The sequence below is a fragment of the Anas acuta genome, chromosome 6, assembly GCF_963932015.1.
Source record: "Anas acuta chromosome 6, bAnaAcu1.1, whole genome shotgun sequence".
Classification (NCBI taxonomy): Eukaryota; Metazoa; Chordata; class Aves; order Anseriformes; family Anatidae; genus Anas; species Anas acuta.
This window is the reverse complement of record NC_088984.1, coordinates 11477832-11503706: the sequence shown is the minus strand read 5'-3', so window position 1 is coordinate 11503706 and position 25875 is coordinate 11477832. Positions and strand designations below refer to the sequence as shown.

Below are 25875 nucleotides of genomic sequence, written 5' to 3'. Positions count from 1 at the left end.
TCCTCAGCACGATGGAACTGAAAATACCAGAATCGCTAGGTTCTTCTCTAGCCCCCTTGGCCCTTGTCCCTACTCATTCTGCCCAAAAATATCCCTCTCTGCTTTTGATACCCTTCTGCATCTACGCCATGCCTGGCTTTGGAGCTGTGCCACCCCCAGGGCCTGAGGAACATGCTGCAGGGTGCCTGTCCCGGCCGGGCCATCAGCTGTCCCTTTGCCTCGGGCTGCCCATCAGGCTCTCGAGCAGCATTTTGTTTCCAAGGCCTGCTGCTTCCCCAGCCCCTCTCGGCAGCCCCGTCCTGCTTTTCATTCACAGCCCCATGCACCACGGTGAACTTTCACTCCCCCAAGAAAGCAGCTCGTGGTCCTGTCCCTGTGTGTGGGGCCAGGGACACAAGTATTCATTTCCCAGGGCTGGGAGGGCAGACAGCGAGCATTGCCCACACAGCCCCAGCTACCCATCAGCTGCCATTAATCCTCCTCCCAGATAATCGGGGTAATGCTCTTTAAGCACGCAACTGCGGCAGGGCAGAGCCACTCCGGCTGCAGTCTGTGCTAGAGGGCACGGCGACCCCGCAGGTAATGGTATTGGGAATATTGCGCTCCAGAGCCTCCACCCACGTAGCCCGTTCATGGAGCCAGCTCTGCAGAACAGAGCTGGAGCACCGCAGAAAGGGCACTTTTGCTGGAAGAGTGTCCTGGCTCACCTGGCTGGGTAAGCACCTTACTGCAGTCCTGCACCAACACGTTGCCTCCCCTCCTCCACCCACTCTGTGCACCTTCTCGTCTAATTTAAGAGTGATTTTGGATGGAACATTTATTTATCCCTGTGTGGAAAAATCATCCCGAGATGACCTAGCAGCGTCATTTCTCCGCTTTCCTGGCAAGTTGTTCACACATCACTGGCATCCAGACTGCACTGCAGATGTCAAAGCTGGTACTTGTGATGGTAAGGAGTCCTGGCTTCTCTTCCAGCATCCCAACAGGCTGCATTTCTGAAGATTAACCACTCCCAGCAACATTCACTTTTGAGCACGAACTGAAAAGGAGGGTTTGGGGAGAGGAGGCGGGCTTTGGCACGTATCATAGGAGAAACCACCCTGGTGCAACACAAACCAACAGAAAAGATGCTGCAAGCACCCAAACACCATACAATCAGGGTGGCAAGGAATTGCTATATTATTTTGCTTTCCCTTTTATCCCAGAAAGAGGATCGGCTAAATTTCACTAATCTGTGCAGCCGTGGGCTCACTCCTCATTCTCCCTTACGTGTGTGCACTAAGGCCCAGCCAGTTTACTACAGGCACGACAGCGCTGGGTGAGGTTGTACCACGTGCAACCTGCCAGCCTGACCCCAAGGCTCACTGTGAATTCAGCCTGGTAATCAAGGATAAAGGCACCACTTTTTCATTTGAGAGTTAACAACTCATTTTTTTGCTGCCACTTACATTACAAGTGAAATAAAACCCGTAAGGAAATGGGGGTGATGGGAGCGCTTTACCTGTTGAGGCAGGAGACTAACATTAAGGATGTGGTTTCTTAACTACAGCTAAAAAACCCTCAAGTGACTTAACAAAATGACCAAGATGTAGCAAGAACCCCTTTGAAACTGCTCTTACAACAACATATGGGACGGTAAGAGTGAAAGAGTGGTGCAAAAGCACAACAAAAAAAGCCAGTCACGGAAATAAGTCAGTATTAGCCAGTCAGTCTAAACTGCAATCTGAGCATAAGCAAAGATTAACTTAAAAATCTGTATCTTAATACATATATTACATATTAAATACATACATTGTGTCTTATAAGATGTTGTTGCAAGAGAAAATTAACCCACCTTCTGTATTTCTAATATTAGCCTTCAGAAGAACTGTTTCCCACATGAGAACAGCCATCCTGGAAGTTAAGGAAAATACACAGCACATCTCCGGTATGCGAAAGCTATTTTCCTCAAGGCAGTTCTGCAGTTTGTTCAGAAGTACACAAATAAATCGCCAAATCTCAGGATGTTGTGCAAATATTACCTCTCCCCACCTCTGTGCAGGGCCTATCAGTGGAGCAGAAGTTCTCCTCGGTACGTAACCACAGGCCCCAGCCAACCTCTTTCCCCAGAGGTCATTAAGAGGGACAGCTCTCGGGCACGCACGTAGTACTGACCCAAATTCTTAAGTTCAAAGAATTTGCACGTGAAGATTTTTATCCCCTTGACCATTTTCAACATTTCAAAGCATTTCTCCTTTTACCCAGGGTTTTTGCAGCTTAGCTTCTTGCAACTTTCAAGCCTAGATTCAGTGATGGTGTGGTGGGACCGGCACTGTGGCGGCAGGGGAAGGCCATTTCTCATCTTGCCGACACGGTGGCGTGGCTGGGTCAGTGCAGGCACACCGCGCTGCCCACACTCACATAATTGCAGCTAACTGTCCATGCCTAAGCCATTTGAGCACCTCCAAGCCCAGGTTCCTTTTAAACACTCCTGCTACATTAGCTGAGATTTAGGTATCAAAGCAGAGACCAAAAAAGCAGACAACTATGGAGCTGGGTTGTAACTGCACTGAAGCTGGGTAGCTCATAATGCCAAATGGCAGCACTTAATTCAGCTGGCATCAGTGTGACATTCCAGGCAACAGGACTTGAGCAACATCCACGTCTATTGCTTGGGTACGCATTTAACATCGCTTAATTAAACCCTATCTATAGCCGACAGTAACACTAGTAAGAGGAACAGATAACATAAATAGTGCTGTTTGCACAAATCCCCCTTCTCATGTCCTCCGCCTCCTCCCCAGCAACCCTCATTTTAAGTGCTGATACATTTGCAAGAAGTATTTTTATTTTTGTGCAGCCACTGATGCAAAATGAAGTAACCAAATCAGGACAAAACACAAAAGGCATTTGGGGCCATGCTGAGCTGAAGAAAGAGATAAAGGAGCAGGTGTGTGCTGGAGGAGAGGGGGCAGAGGAGCTCTTATAAGGCAGAGCCATGAGCAAAGGGACTCCAGAAGCCACAGGCTAGACGCAGAACCCTTAAGAGGCTAGGAAAGCTCCTGTAAGGGTTGCTGGCTGCCTTGCTGAACAGGGATGGGAATTTCTGAAATGCAGGATGGATCTGGAACATGTAACACACAGCTGGGCAGAAGGAAAAGGCAGACATCTGGATCAGCAGCTGGATCTCCCCGAGTCAGAAGGAGACAGCAGCAAAGGATCAGATGCAGGAGAAAGCTTTAGGAACACTGCCCTCCACGGCCACGTTGGGATACGGGATGTGGCTTGTCCCAGCAAAGTGGGAACATGTGGAGTAACACAGATGATTATCTCTTGTTGCTTCTTCCAAAACAAGTCACGTGTTATCCTCTAGTGAAAAAAATCTGGAGTCACAGACTACAAAAAGCCAGAAGGGAGCAGCTTTTGAACAGCTCTTCTTTTCCCCCGAGAGGCCTGCCTTCAAAGGAGTTGTAGGATGAGTAACAGTAAATTTGAGAGCCTGGCCTGATGGGCAAAGTTCTCCTTCAGCAAGCGGGTGTAAGCCCCCTGGCTTCCTTGCCAATGTACTTGCTGAGAATTTGTCCATATTGCCATTGGAAAGGAAAAGCCCCACAATGCCTCCCCGCAGGGAGCCTCCTCAACAAGTCAGGCCTGAGCTGGAGATACAGGATGGGCTGCTTCCAAAGCACCCCACTTAAATCCTCCCACCCCAGCTCTGAGGACCCAGCAGAGCAGCCCAGCTCTTTTCACCTGCTAATACCCACAGCCACACCGTAATGTCATCCAGCCCTGGTAATGCTCACTTCCTTCCGCAATTATTTATGATCACTGAGGGTCAGGGAATGAAGAGCAAAAGCCTCCAGCTTGGCAAAAAGCTCTAAGTCCAGCACTTGACTCCAGTACCCATCTGCAGACAAGCCCTAGTCTATAAGCAGCCCGGATGCAGTGCACTGACGCAGCACCCACAATTGACTCATCACATCACCCTCAGTTTTCTCTGACCTTGCCCTTCCTACCATGGTCAGCCTCCTCATTCTCCCCTCTCAGCCCCTGCACATACAGCTGCTCTTCTTCTCCAAAGAAAGCCAGTCTCTCTTTCACAATTCCTGTGGCTTATGCATTTTCATGAATTTTCCGACATTCAAAAAACAGCCCTGCACCCCTACCTACAAAACCACCCTTACTGAACCTCTGCAAGAATTACCTAAAAAGCAACTTGAATATGGATTCTGCTGAAATAAAACAGAAGCATCTTAACTAACCGAGGCTGTCCAGTACTTACATTGGAACAGTTACAGGATGGGGAATGTCCATTTTCAGCAGCACATAACGCAATCGCAGTGCTGGTGCTAACAAGCAGCCATGCTGGCTGCACATCACAAGGACGAATGTTAGCAGCATGGGTACTTTCTTGCAGTGGTTCACGTCCATTAACACACAGCGAGGCTCAGCCTTTTGCAATGGCTACTCAGCTTAAGGAGGCAAAAGAAAAAAAGTCCCCAGTCGTGTTGGCTCAGTGTACAAAGTAGGTCGTTCATTCCTCCACTGAGGAGCCTATACCTTGGGGAGCATTTCCGTGCAGACCCCAAATATACTTTTACATCTGAAAAAAACAACTTTTCCTGAGCATTGTTTCCCTAATAGAGCTTGGCACTGTTCTCACCATTTTTATTTTTTTTTCCCCAAAGTCTGTTTCCAAAGTAACCCTTGAAACATGCTGTCCCCTGGCACAACTCGCTCCCCTTTCTGGTCGTGTCAGAATCAGTATTTGGACCAGATGGGCCATGTTCCACCACCCAAAGAGGATGGGATGAAGGAATCTGCCTTGGACACTAGCCTACTGCATGACAATTCAAACATCATGCACTAAGCATACAAATTACAGAAAATTAATTCCCTGCATTTCTTTTTTCATATTCTATTTTTCCCCCTCACAGTTTTGCTCCTTTTATCCATCATAATGGCTGAGGAAGGAGGGATAGAAATAAGTTTGGTCCTTCTACACTCAGCCTCCTGGAACTCGCACTGTCACAAGACTTACCACAATTTACAGGAATGTGTCACATGCAAGGGTACCAGAGAGCTACACCGTCAGCATTTCTGTTAAGGAAGAAGATGCAGAGATCTACACCATCCTCATATCCCAGCCTTTATACTTCATAAACTTTGTGTGTTCTGCATACGTGCACATCCATCAGTGGCACCATTCCCAAGGAACCCAAGGGGATACAATCACTCACTCTGCAGATACCAATCAACTTTGAGCTGAGTTGGTTAAGTCACACGTTATTGTTTCTGGCCTTATCAACCGTGCAATCATGCCAAATGGCTTGAAGACCAAAAAAAAAAAGAAAAAACACTTTCAGCTCTGTTTTCAAACACTCTAGTCACTGTAAGATTGAAGTTCCCTTTCCCTTCCTGCTGGCAAGCAAGTATTGCACTTCTGCCTAATCCAGTTTGAAAGCAAAGCGCTAGGAAACGCTCAGTGAAACGTGTTTGTACTTCAGCTATTCCAGCCCCTCATCTCCCTCCTGAAAAGGTAACTTAGAAGAGGACTGGTAACTAGCATATCTCTTAGGCAATTCTAACAAGTTCTAAACCTCCTTAAAACACATAAAATCAACACAATCAACAAAGAACTGGCAAAAAAAATAAAATCACTTCCAAACAGGTTACCAGCTTTCTGAACCCGCACGTCAAATCTTTGCAGAGAGGCCAGGCTTTGATATCTGCGTATCATCAAGAGATTAAATGCAGCCTGTGGTTTTCGGCAGGATTAGATGCTGTTAAGCTTTGCTTTCCTCCCTGTTGGTAAAGTTTGTACTCTCCATCCCGCCTGGCAGCCTATATTAAGCAACTGCCACCCAGACTTCTCCTTTCTACCGAGGAAAGGGGCAAAAAGAAAGGCAGCACTGCCTAGCTTTTGACTCTCCTAAACGCCTCTCAATTAATGTGCCCCTCTAGAAGTGCCTAATCAAAGGCTTTAACCTACCAGCCCCAGGGCTGAGCAGGCTTACTCCAGCACATCCTAAATAGTGAAAAAAAATCTGTTACACATGTGTACTTGTGTAGGGTTCTGCAAGCATACAACCTGTTCCTCAGTTCTTAGAGCTTGCCATGGCTGCTTCGTAATGACTGAGACCTGTCTAGGTCTGTGTAATGCCCTGAGCCCTGGCTTCCAAGAGTCCCTCAAGACACAACCAGTGGCCAAAACCCTCCTGAGCACTCCCAGCAGTCAAGGAGGAACTTGGGAGGGAGAAAGGTGGGGGAAGAGAGAATTAAACAACTGTGAAAACTGTTCAGGTTGGGCTGCTCCTATTTGCATTTACCAGGACAGCTCCTTCAGAGCACAGAAGTGCAAATCAAAGCTGTGCTTTCTGAGCAGCAGCTAAGAAACTACACAAGCAAGTTGGCAAAATAAAACTGCAACCTAAATCAAAAAGAGATCCATTAACCCTATTTTCTGCTAATTACTGTATTTCCATTTTTTTTCCTAGGAATGAGGCACTGGACCTGTCCTGCAGCACTCGTCAGCTTTGTGAAGATAAAGCAGCTCCAGAGGCAGCAAAGCCAGGAGATGTTCCAGAGGACACCTGAGCTGTCCAAGACCCATCAGTCACTCGCATGCACCTGCTGAAAAACCACCTGCCAAGATTTAACTATCCTCTGCACTGCTGCCAAAAGTCCAAGCATTTCTGCAGAGGTCCCTCGCTCCTGTCCTGGCAACGTTACATGCTCAACTAATAGCGTGTTTAAAATAGATTTTAACTAGCAGGACAATGTAAATGACTCTCTTCTCTCTTCCAGTCCCTTCCTCGGAGAAACGACCCCTTTCAGCAGGAGTATGAACACCGGAAGGGTATTGCTTGCACTCACACATTCAGTCCTGCAGGTGTTGAAGAAAAGCAAACACGAAGTCCCTCAAGAGAAACCTAAAGCACAGGCTGACGTCAAAACGGACCTTGGTCCCTACTCCACCTGCCAGCAGCTCTCCTAGGAAGCTTTATTCATACTTCAGCACTTGTCCCCATCTCATTACTTGCAGGTGGACAACGCAGACTCCTGGCCAAACCCAGCGCAGAGCAAGGCAGCCTGATCCCAAAGCAGGTCTGCGCTCCCTGGCTTTGCCAGGGCTTCCTAAAAGCCCCCTGTGGTGAGCCCTCAGGCTGCAGCCAGGTGAAGACTGGGTTGCCAGAGCCCGTTCTGCCTGGGCAAACCAAGTGCATCTCCACGATACCGTCAAGCTGCCTGTGCACATTCGTGGGGAGGAGGCCAGACCCCAGCACGCACAGGTAGGCAGCCAGCACTGTAAGCTGAGCCCTGCGAAGGGCAGGACTCACACGGCACGCGGCTCAGGTGTCCTGCCACCACCACACAGGGGAAAAAATAGCCTCGCTGATAGCTGTCAGCCTCAGTCACCTTCTTGTTTCTCTGACAGTTTCTGGAAGAGGAGCTTTACAACACGTTTGGGCCCAAACAGCAGGATGTTGTCAGTCTGCCCACAGGGTCAGGAATTAAACAAAACCTGCGTTATTTGTTACTACTGCCTTCCACCCCAAAACCCCAGTCCTGCAAGACAGCAAACACTTCAGGCTGCTTTCCTGAATGGTTTGGCCAGTTTTGTGCCAAGAGCACTTGTGATGTTGCAAAAACAACATTTGTGACTGGAAAAATCAACATGCATGAGGGACGGAGAGGACAGACAGGTCTGAGGGCACCTACCTGACTGATGAGCTCTGCAGCACTAATTCTAGTCTGCCTAGAGCCTCACCAAACCTCTGCATTGGAAAAGAGACCTCACAGCCACTCTGTGAACCTGACCTCACAAGAGCTGTGCTGAAGAGGACTGGCTGTCAGATCAGAGCTCACGGGGCTGAGAGTGAGCAGGAACACGTCTGGGCCTTTTCTAACCACAAAAAAATACATCCATCCATGAGATTCTGCTTAAAAAAAACCTGCTGCCAACGCCGCAGACAGAGGGGCACCTTCAGCAGGGCAATGTAAATGCCCTGCCAGTCAACCCATTCCATGGCAAGGAAACATGCGGAGCCTGGTTTCCAATTTCGCCTCCTCCCTGCCCCATGCAGATTACCCGATACCCAGTAATGCAGCCTGAGCTCATACTGGAAGCATCTGTACGTGAGGGGCATGAATTCAGATCTCTCTCCAGAGCCTGTTTTCCAGCAACCTCTATACACAAAGTACCTTTGAGATTCTACCTGTCACGTTAGCCTTACCCTCTCAAGAAACCAAGCCAACACGAAGAAGCCGTTTTCTAGGGAGTTCTCCGGGAGTTAAAAAAAAAAAAAAAAGTTTCATGCCAGATCATCAAGAGAACTCCTGCAGTTCGTCAGGCTGTCTCACGTTTTGTACTTCCCTGATTCAACAAGGTTAATTGCTGCCAAACCATCCTATCCTATGCAAAGCCAAGTGAAAACTGCAGAAGCTTTGAAGCTTTTTGCTGAAGGATCAATCAGTACGGAACTCCCCTCCTCCCAGCCAGGTAGATGTAGTGCTGGCTTCTCAAGGAGAGAGCTTTCTGCATCCACCCTGCTGTGCTTAAAACCTCCTTTCTGCAGAGGTTCACACAGCTGGCAGCCTCCTGACAGCAGAATCCTGCAAACATCTGCATTTACACGTGGTTTAAGGTTCTTGGTTGCTGTTCCTTGATACAGATTCCCTCTTTCAACAGAGAAAAGATTTCAGGTGCTCTCACCTGTCAAGCTCCAGCTTCTGGTGGGTTTTAAGAAAAAAAAAAAATTAAAAGAAAAGTATCTTCTGAGAGCAAGCTTAAAATGCAAGCCATGCCTCCTGCAAACTGTGTTCCACTCAATTCACAACCTTCTCAGCCTTCTCATGTTCACAGCAAAGGGATATCAAGGGAAGAGAAACAAAGCCTAAGATCCTGGGAAAGGAAAAGATCCTTTCTGGACATTCCCTTTGCTACTGAAATTGTTACATGAGAAAAATTAATTTAAAAAAGAATTGGGAAACCAGGCCACGTCAGCCTGCCAAAAGCACTCCTCTGCCTTCCTTCTTGAGGCCAATGTCCTTGGTTATTTCTCATTGCTGGGCTGCAAATACTTTAGTGAAACCTTTGGTTTACTGGCATTCATATGATTTTTTACTCTGTAGCTGACAGGGAGCGAGCACTGGCAAGCCTAGCTCTAACCAGCTATGCTCACAGCAGCCCTGCGAGGCCAAGAGCACAGCCCAGCTCCTCGGGCTGTGCAGCTAGAACCATGCTCTGACAGAAGGTTTAATTGGGGAAACTCTGCAAAGATGTGCAAGGGTAAACATCGCTGGGATAAAGTAAGCCAGGAACAGAAAGCAGAAGTGACATCTCACGGTAACACAGCAAGGCAGTGAGTGGCAGGGTCTACAACCTCAGCGGCACCCCCGACACAAGGGGGTTTGGACAGCTGAACTTCAGCAGGTCCTGGGCCAAATACTTCCCCTTTGGTGAGGGACATCGAGGGAGAAAAGGGGATGCACTGACGTGTTGGTACAGAGTGAAAGAATGAAAAAATACAACAGTCTATTACCATGGCAAAAAGAACAACCCCACAGAAACCTGGTTTCAGATCTCTAACTTGGCCCAAATGAAAACAGCAAGCACAGCCCCTGCAGGACACACCGACTGTGGGAAGCTGCAACATCTAGAAAGGGAAACACAGTGCATCCTATTCCAATCCTCTCCACACACACACACAACAACCTCCAGAGAAAAGCCCAATGTCAACTTCACAATTTGTCTCCGCAGAAATGTCTATGAATCTCTGAGCAATTCAGATCCCTGAGCCCGCCTCCCTGCAGCCAATACCCTTTTTTCCCCGCTCTGAATCCCCGCTGAACCTGCTGGGGAAAAGCAAGGAGCTTGATCCCGGGACGGGGGGCTCCTGCTGCCAGCCGAGCATCAACAGCCCAGTCCATTTGCTTCATGAACTCAACCCACTGCTGGACTGTCCCAGAGGGAGTACCTGACACCAGGACTGCAGCAAGTCACCGAGATGTGATTTTATTTTGTTTAAAATAGAAATGTTTGTGCATGTGCAGATTTACACACCCAAGAATAGGACACTCTTCGAATAGGTTGAGAATTGTGTAAATAGGGGGGGTGATTTTTAACATTTTCCAAAATATAACATAAAAACTGTCTACGGAGAAACGTAAATTTTAATTGAGATTACAGACATAAAGGACAAAAACTTTCAAATCCTTTTTGTCAAATATTCATTGGCAAAGTTAAAAGAGCATGCAAAGACTGGGCTCTCCAAGATACCACGACACTGGAGGCATTAAAATTTTACTCCGTTTTAAGAAGCTGAAAACCTATGAAAGGCTCTGAGCTCAAAGTCCAGGTCTGAAAATGCTTCAGATAACAATAGGATGAACAAAGTCCAACTCAGCCCAAATCTCCTAACTGTTGAGAAGGACGATGTACAAGTTCACAATAGTTGCAAGAGTTCTTTTGGCCAGGTACACTCCTCTCAACAGATGCATCAACTTATTGATACGTTTCACTAGACAACACGCAAATTTTGGCCAAGTATTACAATTTGAGGCTACATTTAAATGAAAAGAGGGGTTAAAAGGGTGCACCACCCCTTTGCAAACAGCACAGTCAACCATTCTGCCCCATATTTCCTGTTGAATCGAGAAAGTACCTTCCAAAAATAGCTTATAGTTTTGCTGAAAGGCTCAAAACAAACAGCACTTCTGAAAGAATATCTTACATGCTTTACATAATAGCCATCTCAGAAGGGAAAAAAGGATGTGTACAGCGTTTCAGTGTGAATTCTGCATTGAACAAAAAGACATCATTCTTTGCTTAACACAAGGCTTAAATTCACCATGAAGGAAATTGCCGAAGTCAAAGCCTTAGGGCCGAAGTTGGGAGGGAGATAGCGCTCTGAAGGAAAGAATTTTTATCCTAAATTCGGACTGAAAGAGGCTACATCAAAGGAACACTGTCAGCTTGTTTAAGCCTCAATTTATTCTTGCCTCAAAAAGTAAAGTTCAAACTCATTTAGCTTCCCTTCAGAAAAATCCAGTATTTTTTAAGTGCTTCGTCTGTTGTGCACCCAGGCATACCTCTGCAGGTTTCTGCTTAGCCTTTTCTCTTTTTTAAAGACCTGGTCCTTATCTCTCGATGTGTGGTTTAACCTTCCTGATGAACAGCAGCACATATCTACAGTTTCAGATCAAATGCCACAGTACTAATTCCAGCATCATGCCATAACCACTGACATCTTCGCTCCATGGTCTACTGTGCCTTTCCTCGTAAGTTGCAAGCTTGCATTAATGTGCTTGTCCTGGTGAGAGCCTGTCCTTTCAAGACAACTGTAAAATACCAAACGCTCCATAAAAGAGGACTCGTTGGAGACGAAGTGCCAGCAGTATGAAGGAGCCAGTCAGATAAACCACGCAATGCCTTTTTGCTTCTTCTTTTTTTTGAAGAACCGAGAGAGCAAAGCTGCATCGTTTGTATTCGGATGGCAACAGCCAAAGGGCCTAGAATTTGCGTTGGCTTATTAGGCAAGCGCTTTGGGTTTTGTTTTCTTTTTTTCTCCTCGGAGGGAAACTCGCTGCGTGAAGCGACAAACAACCGACTCCACATCATGTGAGCCCCCTACAACCCGCAGCAAAGCTCTTAATTGCTATCGCTCCCATATCCCCTGACGGTGACTGGGGATGAGCAAGGACACACGATGGACTTCCAGACTTTGTGGAAAACTCTTCCCTTGGGAAAAGCACCTGCGTGTGTGTTCAGACAGGAGGCAGGGGAAGGGCCCGCCACCCGCATCGATACACGCAGCAGGTTCAGCAGCAGGCCAGGAGCCCAGCCTGCACCACCTACCTCAGAATTAACCAAAAATATGGTTGCCATCTGGTGGCTAGAGCACATCAGTAGCCGCAAGGAGCTCGGGGTGAGCGGCTGCACACCGGGGGCCGGCTCTGCCGCCCTGTCACCCCCTGCAGCCGCAGCCCCGGCTGCTGGAGCAGGGCAGGCAGGGGGCAGCCGGCAGAGCAGCTCCTCGTCCCCTGCATTTTAGAAACCTTCCAGAGCACATCCCCAGCCCCAGCAAACCAGCCCAATTCCCTGGCGGCAGCAGCAGCACAGCGTTAGGCCCGGGAGGCTGCGCTCGCCCTTCACCCCGGCACCTTTCGGGGACCCCAGCCCTGCGGGGCGGCCAGCACAAATCCCCCCCGGCTGCCCACAGGGCAGGGGGCTGGAGGACAGCGAAAGGCTCCGGGAATCCCAATCCCACCCCGCAGCACCGCGCCACCGCCGAGCCTCCCCCTTTCACCTTCTCCTGCGCCCGGGTCAGCTTCTTCTGCACGTTGCTGGCGATCTTGCCGGCCGTCACCCCCTTGCTGCCCAGCTCGGCCATCTTGTGCTCCTCTCCCGGGCAGCCGGCGGCGAAGGGGGGGAAAAAACCCGGCGGGAGACAATGGCCACGGCCGCCGCCGCCGCCGCCTTTTAAAGGGACCGAGCGCGGCCGCTCCGCTCCGCGCCGCCTCAGCCCGCCCGCCCCGCCCCGCCACCCGGCCCCAGCGGCCCCCGCAAGGCCGCAGCCGGGCGTGGCGGGGGGCCCGGGTCCCCTCCGTGAGGGGAGAGCCCTCCGTAAAACCTCCAGCCCGAAAGGAGGGACACTGAGGGGGCTGCAGCTGTGGCCGGTGCTGCGCATCGGTCAGATTTGGGCTGGCAGCCCCGTGAGGGATGGTGGCCGGGCATGGTGGTTCACAGCCACGCTGGGCTTCGATGCTTTTCAGATTGTACCTTTGAAAAACACAATGTGACAAATTGGTATTCGAGTGGATCAGCCCCCCTCCATGTAGAAAGCAAGCTGAAATTCCAGATTTCATCCTGTAATTTTGACTGTGCCTCACATGACAGCTTACTGTTGGCCCCAGGTAACTGCATCACCTCCGCTTCTCTTTGAAAACTGCAAATAATCAGTTGACCAGCTAGGTCACAGGCACATTAGGGTGGATAATTACTTTGCACAGAGCTTCCAATGTGCTGCAGTCGCAGCTTTATGCTCATTTTTGGTTTTGTACAACGAACTGGATCCAACGTGCCTGCAGGTGATGGCTGCTCCCGCTCAGGAGTCGCCACGCTGCTGGAGTGAAGCAGCACTGCAGAAGACATGGCAGTGCCAGGCACTCACCAGGAGAAATCCAGCCATGACTGCCCAGAGTGCCTCACTCAGCTGGGTTCCCCCGAAATCCTGGAACCTCAGCCTGTGTGGTGTTTTTCTTCAGCTGGGACTAAACTGCTCGCTATCCCCAGCCCAGGTGTGTACACATCCTGCCTCTACCTGCAGCGAGCCCGCGCTTCCTGGCCACGTGCGCTGCAGCTGGTCCTGCCAGAGGGGCTTCAATCTTCTCTCTCCTATACCCACTGAGCAAATAATGTCATGAAACACTGTTCCTTTACAAGATAGGACAAAGTTCCAAAGTTCTGTTTCCCGGAGCACAGGAAGCCACCTCAGCGCTCTTATTCAAATCCTCACGCTCAGCACCAAAGCTTCCTGCAGTTCCACACACTGCAGTGTGGTCAGGCAGTGGGGAAGCTTCCTTCCTCATCTGCTTCTGAACATTTATTTAATTTTGCCTGAGATGGCATCTACTTTGTGTACACCCAATAACCAGTACAGCATCAACCAAAGCAGTGCTCTAGAGACAATTTAGGTACCTAAGGAATTTGCATTTGTCCTTAAGATGGAGACTTGCATCTCTTACACCTATTCGAATTAAAAGATGGTAGTAAAACCTACCTGTATTCCAAGATGATTTCACAGTCTTAATTTTGCCAGATGAAAACAGTTATCTCTGGAGTTTCATATACACAGGGAACAGTGTAGCGGTCACTACTGCAATCTAAAGCAACAGAAAAATGTTGGCAGTGATTACTTGAGAGCTAGGCCAGATTTTTCATCTTACATTTCATTTATTGTTTCCCCTTTCTGCTCCAGTACTATTTCTGTTCATTGAGAACTTGAAATAAAAACAATTGTCTTGCCAGAGCCCTTAGAAACTGTGAGCAGAGAACCTGTCAGCACCTCTTTGTGAGGCTTCATGATATAATGCCTCTGCATTTCTTATCTCGTGTGACAATGGCATTTAAAAACAAAGAGTAATAATAATTTAAAAAAGCCCTAATTCAGAAACTTGCTTGAATCCATGCTGTACCTCAACTGTATTAGTAGGCATACTATTTAATATAAATATATAATATAAATATAAGTATTTAATAAAATACTTAGGCATGGTTTAGCTGTATATGCAAATAATGCAGTGATACAAGCTATATTCAGACTCAAGTGCATACATGTACATACCTGTGATACCATGCTGCATTGCAAACTACAATTTTATTAAATTCCTTTCTGGCTTTGCATTTAATGTCCGTAATTGAGTCTGTTTTTCTGTAGATTGGCAATTGTGTATTTGGCCCAAATGCAACTTGTTTTGCCCACAATTTCAGCCTTACTATGTATCTTCATATTACTTTTCTTGTTTACTATTAGATAATAGTTTTGCAGCATCTCAGTATCACAGTATAATCTGGAAAAATAATTAATATGAGGTTTTCTTCATTTCTTGCTTCACACACATCCCCATCTCTTCCTCCTCCTCAACCAAACTTTTAAGAGAGAAAGATACACATGTGGTTAAATATTTGTGACATAAAGAATAAAAGAGCAGATGTTTCAGGGTCAGAACAGCATTCCTCTGCATCCTACCTCATACATTTGCTTCTCCTGCCTAGCTCTTTTCTTCAGTGAAACTGGTTTTGAAGGGATTTTTGTCTGATTACGTCTTTCAAGTGAAAAGAGAGGGAGATTGCAGCACATGAGCTGAGAAGAAAGTCCATGGCAAACATCAGAAAACTGTAAAACAGAGGTGACCAGACACCCATATTCACCATAATGAAAAATAATGACAAACTGTGTACTTTTTAAAAGCTAAGATTATCAGCAAGCATCCACCATGAGTCATTTCCCAGTTGTTTCTGTGCTTGATTGGATCAGCACCAAAGCTGCAAAGCATTTGCCAGGCTCCAGGTGTGGCACAAAAGGCATTCCCCTGGCATGACCCAATGAACATCACATACCATGACAGGCCAAACATTTGAATGAATTCCACATAAACTGTTTTAACCAGCTGATATTCCTCTGTGGACAGGAAAGGTTTCAGTCTCACATCTACCCACATTGTTCTGATCTCAATTTTACTAATACTGTTGGAGTTTTTTTATGTACACTTACAAATGTTAATAATTTCACATAATAAGAGACTGCATATAAAAATAAACATACTGATTAGGAACTTAATGCTTTTATTCGCATGAGCTTGTCACCGTGAGGCACAGCAGTCTAACTTTTTAGAAGACACTTTTAGTGGCTAATTGAATTTCTCAGTGACAGATTCTGTACAAACTGAGTTTAAAAAAATAGAATTTGATACATCAGACTCCTGCAATGAGGCTCATTGGGTTCAATGCACACATTTATTGTAACACTATGACACAATTTTACCTAATTGTAACTGGCTAAACATGCCTAGTCTAAGCTAAACTGAGGTCACATAGGCTTCCTCTACAGCCAAAAGAAGTGAGTACCTGCAAAGCATGAGTCAACAGATAAAACAGCTTCTAGGAATGTCTCCCCTCCTCCTTAACTACAGAGGGAGATGAGATTAATACCTCAGATACCTGAAGTTATGAAATCCACTTGTAGTCCATCTCCCTGGTGACAGCATGATTCGTTTGCACAGTTCATAAGCAAGAAACAAGGATGTCAAACACAACAGCCCAAACGCACAAATTTACAGGGTATGCCTAACATTGCTTTTTTATTATGTTCTAAATTGATTAATACTCCAGTCATTAATGCTTATGTTATGTCTAAACCTCATAAGTGCATTTCACTTCAGTCGTCTCATTAAAGACAGATGAACTGCTCACCTGTTTACAATTAAGCATATTCTTAAATGCCTGTTGGTTTGGAGTCTATTATTTCATGGGTTAGATAAAATTTATTTCCTTCATTATACAAATTGTTACATCTCTCTCTCTCTCTTTTTATTCCTGTTTTTGCCAAATTTGTCCATCTGGGAGCAGGATGTTTTTGTCAGGACTACTAATTTAAATTAGTATAAAATTTTAGTTTTTAAAGAGTGTTTTCAGTGGTATATCTTTATGTTCTCTGACTTGAACCTTTTAATTGCAGCTTGACAACCAAAATTTGTCTTTTTCTGCTGTTGGTGGCAAAGTCTTTAATGTACGATACATTTCATTTAAATAAATTAATTTTTAAATGGCAATGGTACTGGCCTCTAACATTCATGCAACTAATGTATATATTCCCGGTTTCAATTAATCCAAAGAAGAGTAAAACCCAGTAAAATTGACTATTGTTTCTCTACATTAAGTTCTGATTTTAAGTTCATAATTGTTGTGGTTTTGAAATGTTTAGTAGAGTTTGGTTAAGTAAAAATGTTTGAATTCTTAAAATTGCTATTTTCGTGCTAAACAGCACTATTTGCAATAAACTCTTCAGACAACTCTAAAACCCTACTCTCCAAGTACTAATATAATGCAAGATAGGTCTATTATAAATTGTGATTCCTTGTTTGTATTCAAAACCAAGACTCACATTCTTAAACTACCTGTGAGATTCTGGCTGCTTGGAGCCATAGGCCTGTCTCTACCTCTAGCCATAACAACAAAAGTCAGAAGGCCTAACTCATTGCTTTATGATGCCAGCTGAGGGATTAATTCAAGACATCAAGTCCAACACCTTGAAAAGAACAATTACCATAAAACATATTATTTAGCAACATCTAACCACATTAACGCAACCTTGCTTGCTCTAAACAGTATCTTCAGTTTTTAATTTCCATTTCCAGTCATACATTCTTCTGTGACAACATTCAGAAAGAACCAGCCAAGGGGATTTCTATCTTACCCTAAACAAATATTCTTATCAAGTTAAATGGAAATTCAGACATCAAATTCACCATTATCTAGTTTGTCTTAGCATTCCTTTCTGACTATATTCTCATGCAAACTCTTCCTTTGTTCTCTCGTAGAAAGGTGCTGGGAAGGATAAGGAAGTTTCTGCCATAATAATTTGAGATAAGACATTACTAATCATGTATTCTACCCCTTAAAACAAAAACAAGATGAAAGTATTTTGATTTTAAAATGGTGTCTAGAAGCTGTTCTCTCTCCCACATAAATTCACAACTTCTGTTGTGCGTTTCTCCGCTGTCATGAAGATGAGAAACAGAAGATGATATATAAATGACTCTTTTTGTATCCAAAACACAAAAAAATCTACTACTACAGCATAGGGAAGGCTCCAAACTCTGCTCAGCTTTGCCAGTCTAGTTCAGACAATCCCACTCCCCTCAGAGAGGGTGGGAGGCAGGAAGTAAAACAGCACTAAAACTCTCATAACTCACTGAAGCCTGTCCCTTGATTACAAGCTTGCTAGAATTCTTGAGAATTGAGTGTTCATGATATATCTTGGACCTCAGAACTACAGCAGATTTTTCAGTGAATTTCAAAATTTAAAAGTTTTTTTCCATCCATGGGCCATTTTGGATGCCTGATTCAGCTGCAGGTAGCTATTTTCTGGTTAGTGTCTATGTGCATTTGTCCACCACAAAGTCAGTTTTGGCCATGAAGATTAACCTCCCTTTGCTCACAAATGAGTAGAGTGGAAAAGATTAGTAAGCTTTGCATAAATATACTTCCAAGAAGCTTACCAAAATTTCTATATGCTCCACCTTGTAGGAAAAGACTTAGCACTTATGAAATATATATTTTTAGTTTTTCACTATCAGCAAACAACAAGGGAGTAGGTAAGCAAATCACGTGCTTGCTTTGGAAATTAATCTGAGAATTCTGGAAGCCTTCTACTATTTATTAAAATATCTAAAAAATTGAAATTAGTTATAAATCATCCCACCTATTAGTCTGTATCTCAGTCTTCAGCTGCAGAAGAACACACAGACCACCCGATGGAAAAACACAAAGGATATTATATCACCAGCACAAAATATCAGTGAAATTGAGAAATATTTTATACAGAACACACCAGTTCGGGCTCTCACATTGTTTACAGCCATACCATGTAAAATTATGAAATGGTAACAAAGGCCCCAGTTGCAATGTCTTTCTCCCTGCTTCCATTTAGTGATAGCCTCATTTCATTTTCCTTGGCAACCAAACTGAGTGACTCATTCGCTACAAGTAACGTATGACAGCTATCTCACCTTCATTCATTATAGACTCATTATCCCTTCAGATCTGCTCAGTTTTCAAATTATCCAACACTGCTGTAGGTATTTGGGATTTGATTTTTCAGCAAATGAGGATGGCCACTTTCTGCTTTGGACACGAAGAGTATTCTGCACATATTAAATACACCATTGCTCTACACTCTAATTAATAATTACTGAAATGTAAAATAGTGTTTTCCTAGTTCTTGATGAAGGCTGAACTGCACAGACAAATGCAAAAAAGTGATACTTACCCATAACATCTCAGCCATCTCCACCAGTTGGTTTTGTCAACTCTCTAAGATTTTCATACAGATTCAGGTAAAAACAAAGAAGACCTCAAAAGGAATAAAAAGCCACAGTAAGTAACTTAAAAGCTAACTGCCCCCCAAAAACACTGCTCAGAGTATCTAATTTTTATTAAAGGTATATCAATACAATGTATTGGATTTCTAATTAAAAAAAAAAAAAAAATCTGATAAAAACAATGCTTCTGGGTATTATATGGACTTCAAGGAATTTTTCAAACTGTGCACATGCCTTTAACCTTGAAACCATTATTCAGTGCACACCCAAGAGTTAATTTCTAGTAGAAACAAAAGAACAGGCTGAAGAGAATTAAAGTAGATATTTACTGCTTGTAAGCTTCCATGCACTGGAATCAGTTATATTACCAAGCTGCCTCTGCACCACTGAAATAGCCCATCTGAAAAATAATGCAGGTCCCAGGCATTGTGAGAACATATGCCTAGAAAACCAAGAGTGAAGCGTCGGCATTTCTAAGGGAAAACAGCAGATGATCCCATCAAAATGGCTTTTAATGTGAATAGCTCTTTGCTATTCCAGCCTGGATTCTAACCTGAATTCTAAACACTGTACTCAATTACTGCAGTTTGCTGCAACTGATTCAACTCTTCCCAGCTTGGGTAAATGGGTAGTTTTCTTTTATTCGTAGACAAATATTTGATCCATGATGGAAAATGAAATGCTATAGAGATTTAGGTGTAAAATTGAGAAAATTCTCTTCACAAACAGATTATCTGGCATTTTTACATGTCATTGAATACTCTGACATCTTGAAGTGTCCCTGCCAAATTTAACAGACAATATTTAGAGTCTTAAAGTAAGCATCCTTGACGGTTTAATGAGTCACAGCCTTGTGTATACAGATATCAGGGTCATCACCATGCTAGAAGGAACAAACATAAATGTCAAGCTACATTTCTGCTTTGTTTCCAAACTCTATTTTGAAACAAGGCAACTCTATCAGATAAACCAACCAAACATTTTAAATTGTGAAACTTTTTCCTAACGTATCACAGTGTAAGTGACAGCAATGCATGCTATTTCTTCTTTTCTATCCTGAAAGCCAAAGAACAAGTCTGGAAATGTTGCAACACCTCAACATTTTCACCTGGATTTTTTTCAATGCAGGATGTTCTCTCAAAACCACACTGTCTGGGATCACATTCATATGTTTCAAGACAGGAAGAAAACTTCAAAATCTGAGTCCAAAAAAAAAAAAAAGAAAAAGGCAAAAGCAAAAAAAAAGGTAGGTAGAATTAAGCCATCATTTCAATGTTTTCATTTATTTTAAGGCATTTGTTGTGGTTTCTTTCCCAGCATACTTGAAGGATAGTGATATCGAGCCCTAAGCTAAAGGAAGACACAAGACATGATACTTTTCCATTTGGAGGTGAAGAAAAATTTATACTACAAAGATATGCTGCTTGGAAAACTACCAGAGAACCTCCTGTTCTTTTCCCCACTGCTCCTACTGTGTTAAACAGGAACAACCCCCTTCCATCACTTGCACATGCAAGTCACTGGTCCTTGTACTGCATGAAATCCTTGAATGCTCCCATTTTATATCCTCTCACACAGACTGCTTATAGCTATTGCAGGTGGAGGCCTAACAGTTGAAAGGGGATCTCTTTCCTACCTAAGAGTGTCAGAGGGTTGTGGTCACAATCAGCATCACTTGTCTTGTATGTTTTTGGCAAAAATATCCCACAAAACCACACAGTGATGAGAAAGGCAAGAAAGAGCAGCACAAAATGAGGAGGCAGCCTTACAGTTCCACATCCAGGCAGATGTTCCACAAAACTGAAGTTATCTGGTCCAAAATGATTGCCCAAATAACTTTGTTTAACCTCCAAATTCTGATAAATCAGATCAAATTGTTTTGTGCATAGCTCTGGGCCGAATGTGTGATCTGAACTTGGAAGCATCTGTGTTAGAAATTTGAGCCAAAAGGACAGAACTTGACTAGTCAGAAGTTTGCTGAGCTTCTCAAAGACCATTCTTTACCAAAAAAAAAATAGTAACAATAAAAATAAAATTTTATGAGTTTCAATGCTCACATACACATCTCAGTCTAAATAACAAGCAAACAACAAGACCAAAATAGACGAACACTTCATGCCCTAAGAGAAAGGCTTTGTTATTTCCATTCCCTGTCACCATCTGATGATACCTTTGAAAAAACAAAGAAACATGCAAGAAAATACATGTGAAATAAATTCTTGCTTTCAATGGGAACCTTAAACACTGAAAACAAACTGTAGACTAATTTCCAGCTATTGTTAATGTTCTCCTCCTTTTTCTCAAAAGGAGGTTTTCCCACCCAATAATTCTATTTTATATGCAAAGAGAGGAATGAAAGAAAAACTGCTCATTGCAAATATTTTATTTCAAACAAGCATCCACAAAATGTCTCTGGTTAAAACGAGCAAAATCATAAACTCATCTAATTTTCCCTACCATCTGCATAGCTTTTGCATTTTGAATGTCTCACTTAAAACAATCAAGCAAAAAAATAATTTATCATAAAAAATATCATGATCTGGTATTTTCAAATCAAAAGAATTTATTTCTTCTTTATTCTATTTCTGGGGATTTCGAAGACACTGTTCCTTATGTGCTCCTGTTTCACTGAGGCATTTAGTAGACTTGACATTTCTTTTATTGGAAGCAGTAGATGGCTTGCTTCTACCTCTCATATTGTTGTCACACTACCGCAGGCAGCAGTAGGCTTCATACCCACAAATAGATATGAGAAAACAAGCCACTACAGACTGTAGCTATTCCTAATTAGCTTCCAGAAACGTAAAGAAAAAAAAAATCAGAAAGGCAACTATTATAAAAGAACAATATTTTGGGCCTACAAAACACTAGTCAGTTCTGCCACAAGAAGACAAAGCAAACTGCTTTGGAGAGGAATAGTATTGCACAGCATTATCCTCTGGATATATGTATGTTGTCAGATCTTCTGAGGTCATAGATTAATTTTAAAAAATATCCGTTCCGAGAATGCCAATACATTCCACATTTACCAAGACTTACAATGGTAAACATTTAGCAAGGCAAGCAATCCTATGTTCCCTAGACAGAGCTACAAATAAGTAGGAGTCAGTTGCAACTCCTATCAATACGATGTCTATTCATAGCCTTGTAGGGATGTGATAATCCTAGAAGCCACACAATTCTCTCGTACTGAAATTTTATATTCCTATTCTATATGGCAAGGTCGTTTGTTTTGGTTTTGCCTTTTTTTTTTTTTTTTCAAATAGAGAAAAACAAAGAGGCTTGACCATGCCATTAATGCAGTATTTCATAGCAAGTATTTAATTAATTATCCTACATACAAAATTCACAACAAGCAAGCAAATCTTCATCTTCTTATATAAATAACAATATATATGTATTTATATAAATATCAAAGAAAGATAAATATATACACACATGCACATAATTTTTGTTTTTATATCATATGGGATGGAACTCTGCCCTAAGACTGTTTTGATGAAGCTGTATTTGTTCAGATACGCATTTTTTTTTTAATATTTATTTTACATTCTCATTGATATGGAAGAGTAGAGAGAGTTCTCTGGACACAGTAGTCCCTTATTCTCTTGCCACCAGAGGTTCCATAGGAATTCCATAGAGGTTCCACTCCCATTCCATAGGAATGTCCTACTGTTCATGAAGAATATACTGAATTTTTGCTGTCTTCAATATTTTTTTCACTTGGTTGCAAGAACACCAGTCAGAATCACAGAAACCAATAAAGGAAAATATCTTCCAGCTAGCAGTTCTTACCCTTTTTTTGGTTTGCCAACCTCTTAATAAGTGCTTTGTAAAAACATTTAAGCATGCACAATAGGTTTCCTTGTCTTAGGCCCCCAAGGCTAAAAACCACTCTTCCAGTCAACTTGTCCAACATCAAATTTCCAAACTTTAGATGTAAAGGACATGTTGATAATCTGAAATTTGGAGGTTAGCTTCAGTTGTTGCATTATCTTAAAGACATCTAAAATTAATGAACTTTTTCTTCTACCTTTTTACTAGCATTATGCAGTTACAAACACTAATAATTAAAGTAAATTACACAGAGATGTAGCCCAAACAGTGGAAAAGTCTCAGGACCCTGGCCTAACCTATCATCTGGAAAACATAAGATTATTCTTCACCATACATTATTCTGTAATTTAATTCATCTTGATTTTACCTGAATCTAGCAACAGACATCTTATTACTTCTCATGGAATAAACTCATTAACTGACCATTATTTTCTGTGCCAGTAAAATGAGCATAGTGTGCTATCTTTTCTTCTAGCCAGATAGTTTCATTTGTTCTCTCCTTCTCACATAGTATTAGATGGTAAAATGCCAACATCAGGTGTAAAAATAATTATAAATGTACTTAATACCAAATCAGACATTGATATAATTGCAGTAATTACAGGTACTACTCTTGCATTCCTCTGTGGCCCTGTGTCATAATAGATTTAAACATTAATCTCTTCTGTACATGCTTCCAAAAATGATTTATTAGTCAAGATGACCCAATGTCAGAAGATGCAGAAAGTGCAGTTCAAAATGCTGAATATTCACTGGGCATGTCAAATCCACAGTCTTACAAACGTACAAATATTAAGACATTTGCTTTCTAAGTGTAGGATGGCTGATATAGATCTTTCCTGTTTCAACTTAATCTCACATCACAAATTAATAGACAAACATACCCATTCCCTGCAGTCTCAGCTGGTGAGAAGTTTATGAATCTACTGCATAATAATATGAATTAGAAAGCTTTGCCAATTGAGATTGGTGTTTTAAATCTGCATCTGCTGGGATTTTTTGTGGGATAGAACTGAGACAAATGGCTGCCTGCTATTTCTGGCACCGATAACCTATCTGCACTGCAAAACCAAGCTGACTAGCAACTTGTAAATGAGTCACAGTCCCTAGGGTGATCCAACCTTTAAAGAAAGGTTGGATGTGGTACTTAGGGACATGGTTTAGTGGGTAATATTGGTGGCAGGGGGACAGTTGGACCAGATGATCTTGGAGGTCTTTTCCAACCTTAATGATTCTATGATTATTTCTTAGATGAATTTGGTGCTCACGTTCTGTGCAAAAAGAATGTTATGTCATACAGCTTCATCTGAAAAGAACTGGTGTTTGATAGAGTTGTCATGATTATCATGCCTTTTAGTATCTGTGAATTTGTGTGATAACGTAAAAGCATCTATAAATGTCATACTGAGGCATTGATTGCCTTTGATTGCCTTTTCAGCATTATCTTAGATGAAGATTTTTTTAACCAAGCCCTTCCAGATATGCATAACCAATTCCCTACTTACCTTTTCTATTCTCTGATCATCTAGATTTAATGCTTCCTTTCTCCATCTGGGATAAGACTATCTTTGCAATATTTTGGAATCTTCATGCAAATACAAGTGGTTGCCCCTGTCTGCATTAAGGAGATAAAGACCATTGAGCTACTGAGAGTAAATGAAACTTATTTAAACAAGATAAAAAAAAAAATCTCTTTTTCTGTATCAGCAATTGTAAAATAGGTAAACACTAATTCAGTTAGAAAAACAAAGAGCTGACAACCACTTGCCAAAGGGAAGCTAGCTGCTAAAGTAAACGTGTCTGAAATCTTAAGATATGACTTCAAAACTTACTTCATGAAAGTTCCTAAGCATCCTTTCTTATCTGCTTCCCTTAAATGCAGGTCAAAAATTTCCCTAGCTACTAAATTAGTATCTTTAATCAACATTACACATGTTCCACTTAATTGTGTATGCTATATTTTCCATGTTACAATTTCTTTCACTCTAGATAAACCATTTTTTGTTGGTTTGTTTAGGATTACTGAATTTTAGATTACTGTAAGTGCGGATGTCTCAGTGTTGATGTATTATACATTTCTCCATCAATAATTCCTTTAGCATGTTAGTCATGTTCTCTATCTGCAGTTCTTTGACATTTCCCATAAACATTTCAAAAAATGACCTTTGTATTTTGGCATGCTTTCTAATTTTAAGACCATCAATACTCGCTATTGGGAAAGACAACACATGATGTTATTTTTCAGACCAATTGTAGCAGTTGCTTGCTTTTATATGATTTTTTTTTTCATGTCCTGTATGAAATATTTCCATAAGAACATTGCTTTATCTCATATTACTATACCTTTTCAAATCTGTGTTCCAGGCTACACTTTAAACTACAAATTTCCTATAAATGCTGATATTCAGACAAATAATTAAGATAATGCACATCAAGTCAGTTCATTAATTGCCTATGTGCACATTCCTGGATCATGATGATGCACCTTTTATTTTGGGTTACTTGGTTTGCTTTTCATACGACAGTCTAAGAGCCCTCACAAATGTTCTGCAGTTCAGTTGACAAGCAGCAACCTGAATGCAAACACTTTATCTGCATTTTGCAGATAAAGAATTTTATCTTTCATTAAATATATCCTAAAAATCCTACTATTACTCAGTGATTCTTGAAGAGCATGGGCTAAGCAAGTTGCTTTTTGGACAAATAATGGTTAACCTGAACAAAACTGGGCAATTCTGTAGCTCATGTCCTGCATACAGAAAAGTACACAAGGTTTTGCCTTTATGAAAAATGTTTCATTCATATTTTCAAACTTTTCATTTGTTACTCTCAAAAAATATAGAGAAAATGCAATCTGAACAAGGTGATCATACCTGTCAGCCTCTAATTTAGACGCAAATTCTGTATTTGGCAGATTTGAAACACTAAAATGTGAAAAGTAGATCTTATCCTGAAACTCAACTGCAGCAAATATTCTCTTGGAATTGTTTAGCCCTTAGACACTTCCTTTCAAAATCCCTGATTCCAGCCTGCCTTTTATCTGAGCAGAGTGGGCTGATTGTGAGAGTTTGCACTTCAATTTAACTGTTTCCCAACTAGATAAATACTTAGAAGCAAATGTTTGGTTTCAAACATTGCACAGATTGGTACAATACCCTTTAAATGGTGTCAAAAGACCCACTGTTTACTGCAATGCAAGACTGAAATTTACAATGGAACCCAGAATAATGCAAAGTATCCCCCTTAATTATTTCCTGTCCTTTTTACTCTTATCTCATCTAGACTGTAATCTCTTCAAAGCAGGGCCTGTCTTTAATTCAAATTTTGCATGGTAACAGGTTGATTGTCAAAAATTAATGATTAGCAAACTCTGTTAAAGACAAACCTGAGCAGAAGGCCGACAGGACTGCACAGGCTGGGATTTCTCTGAGGAGGCCTTCATGAATCTTTGAA

General features: G+C 42.6%; 1 protein-coding gene across 19 annotated transcripts in view; it reads right to left on the bottom strand.

Annotated features, from left to right (window-relative positions):
* BIN1 (bridging integrator 1) overlaps window positions 1–12547 on the bottom strand; it is a 91911-nt gene extending 79364 nt beyond the window's left edge. For 2 of the 19 annotated variants that reach the window (XM_068687399.1, XM_068687402.1), the window contains exon 1: window positions 12291–12541. In XM_068687399.1, coding sequence (XP_068543500.1) covers window positions 12291–12374 — 84 coding nt within the window. In that variant the 5' untranslated portion in view covers window positions 12375–12541. Of the gene's footprint in view, window positions 1–12290 lie in introns of all 19 variants that reach the window. The other 17 variants (XM_068687404.1, XM_068687408.1, XM_068687398.1 and 14 more) reach the window with 16 other exon arrangements.
* Window positions 12548–25875: the final 13328 nt, after the last annotated feature.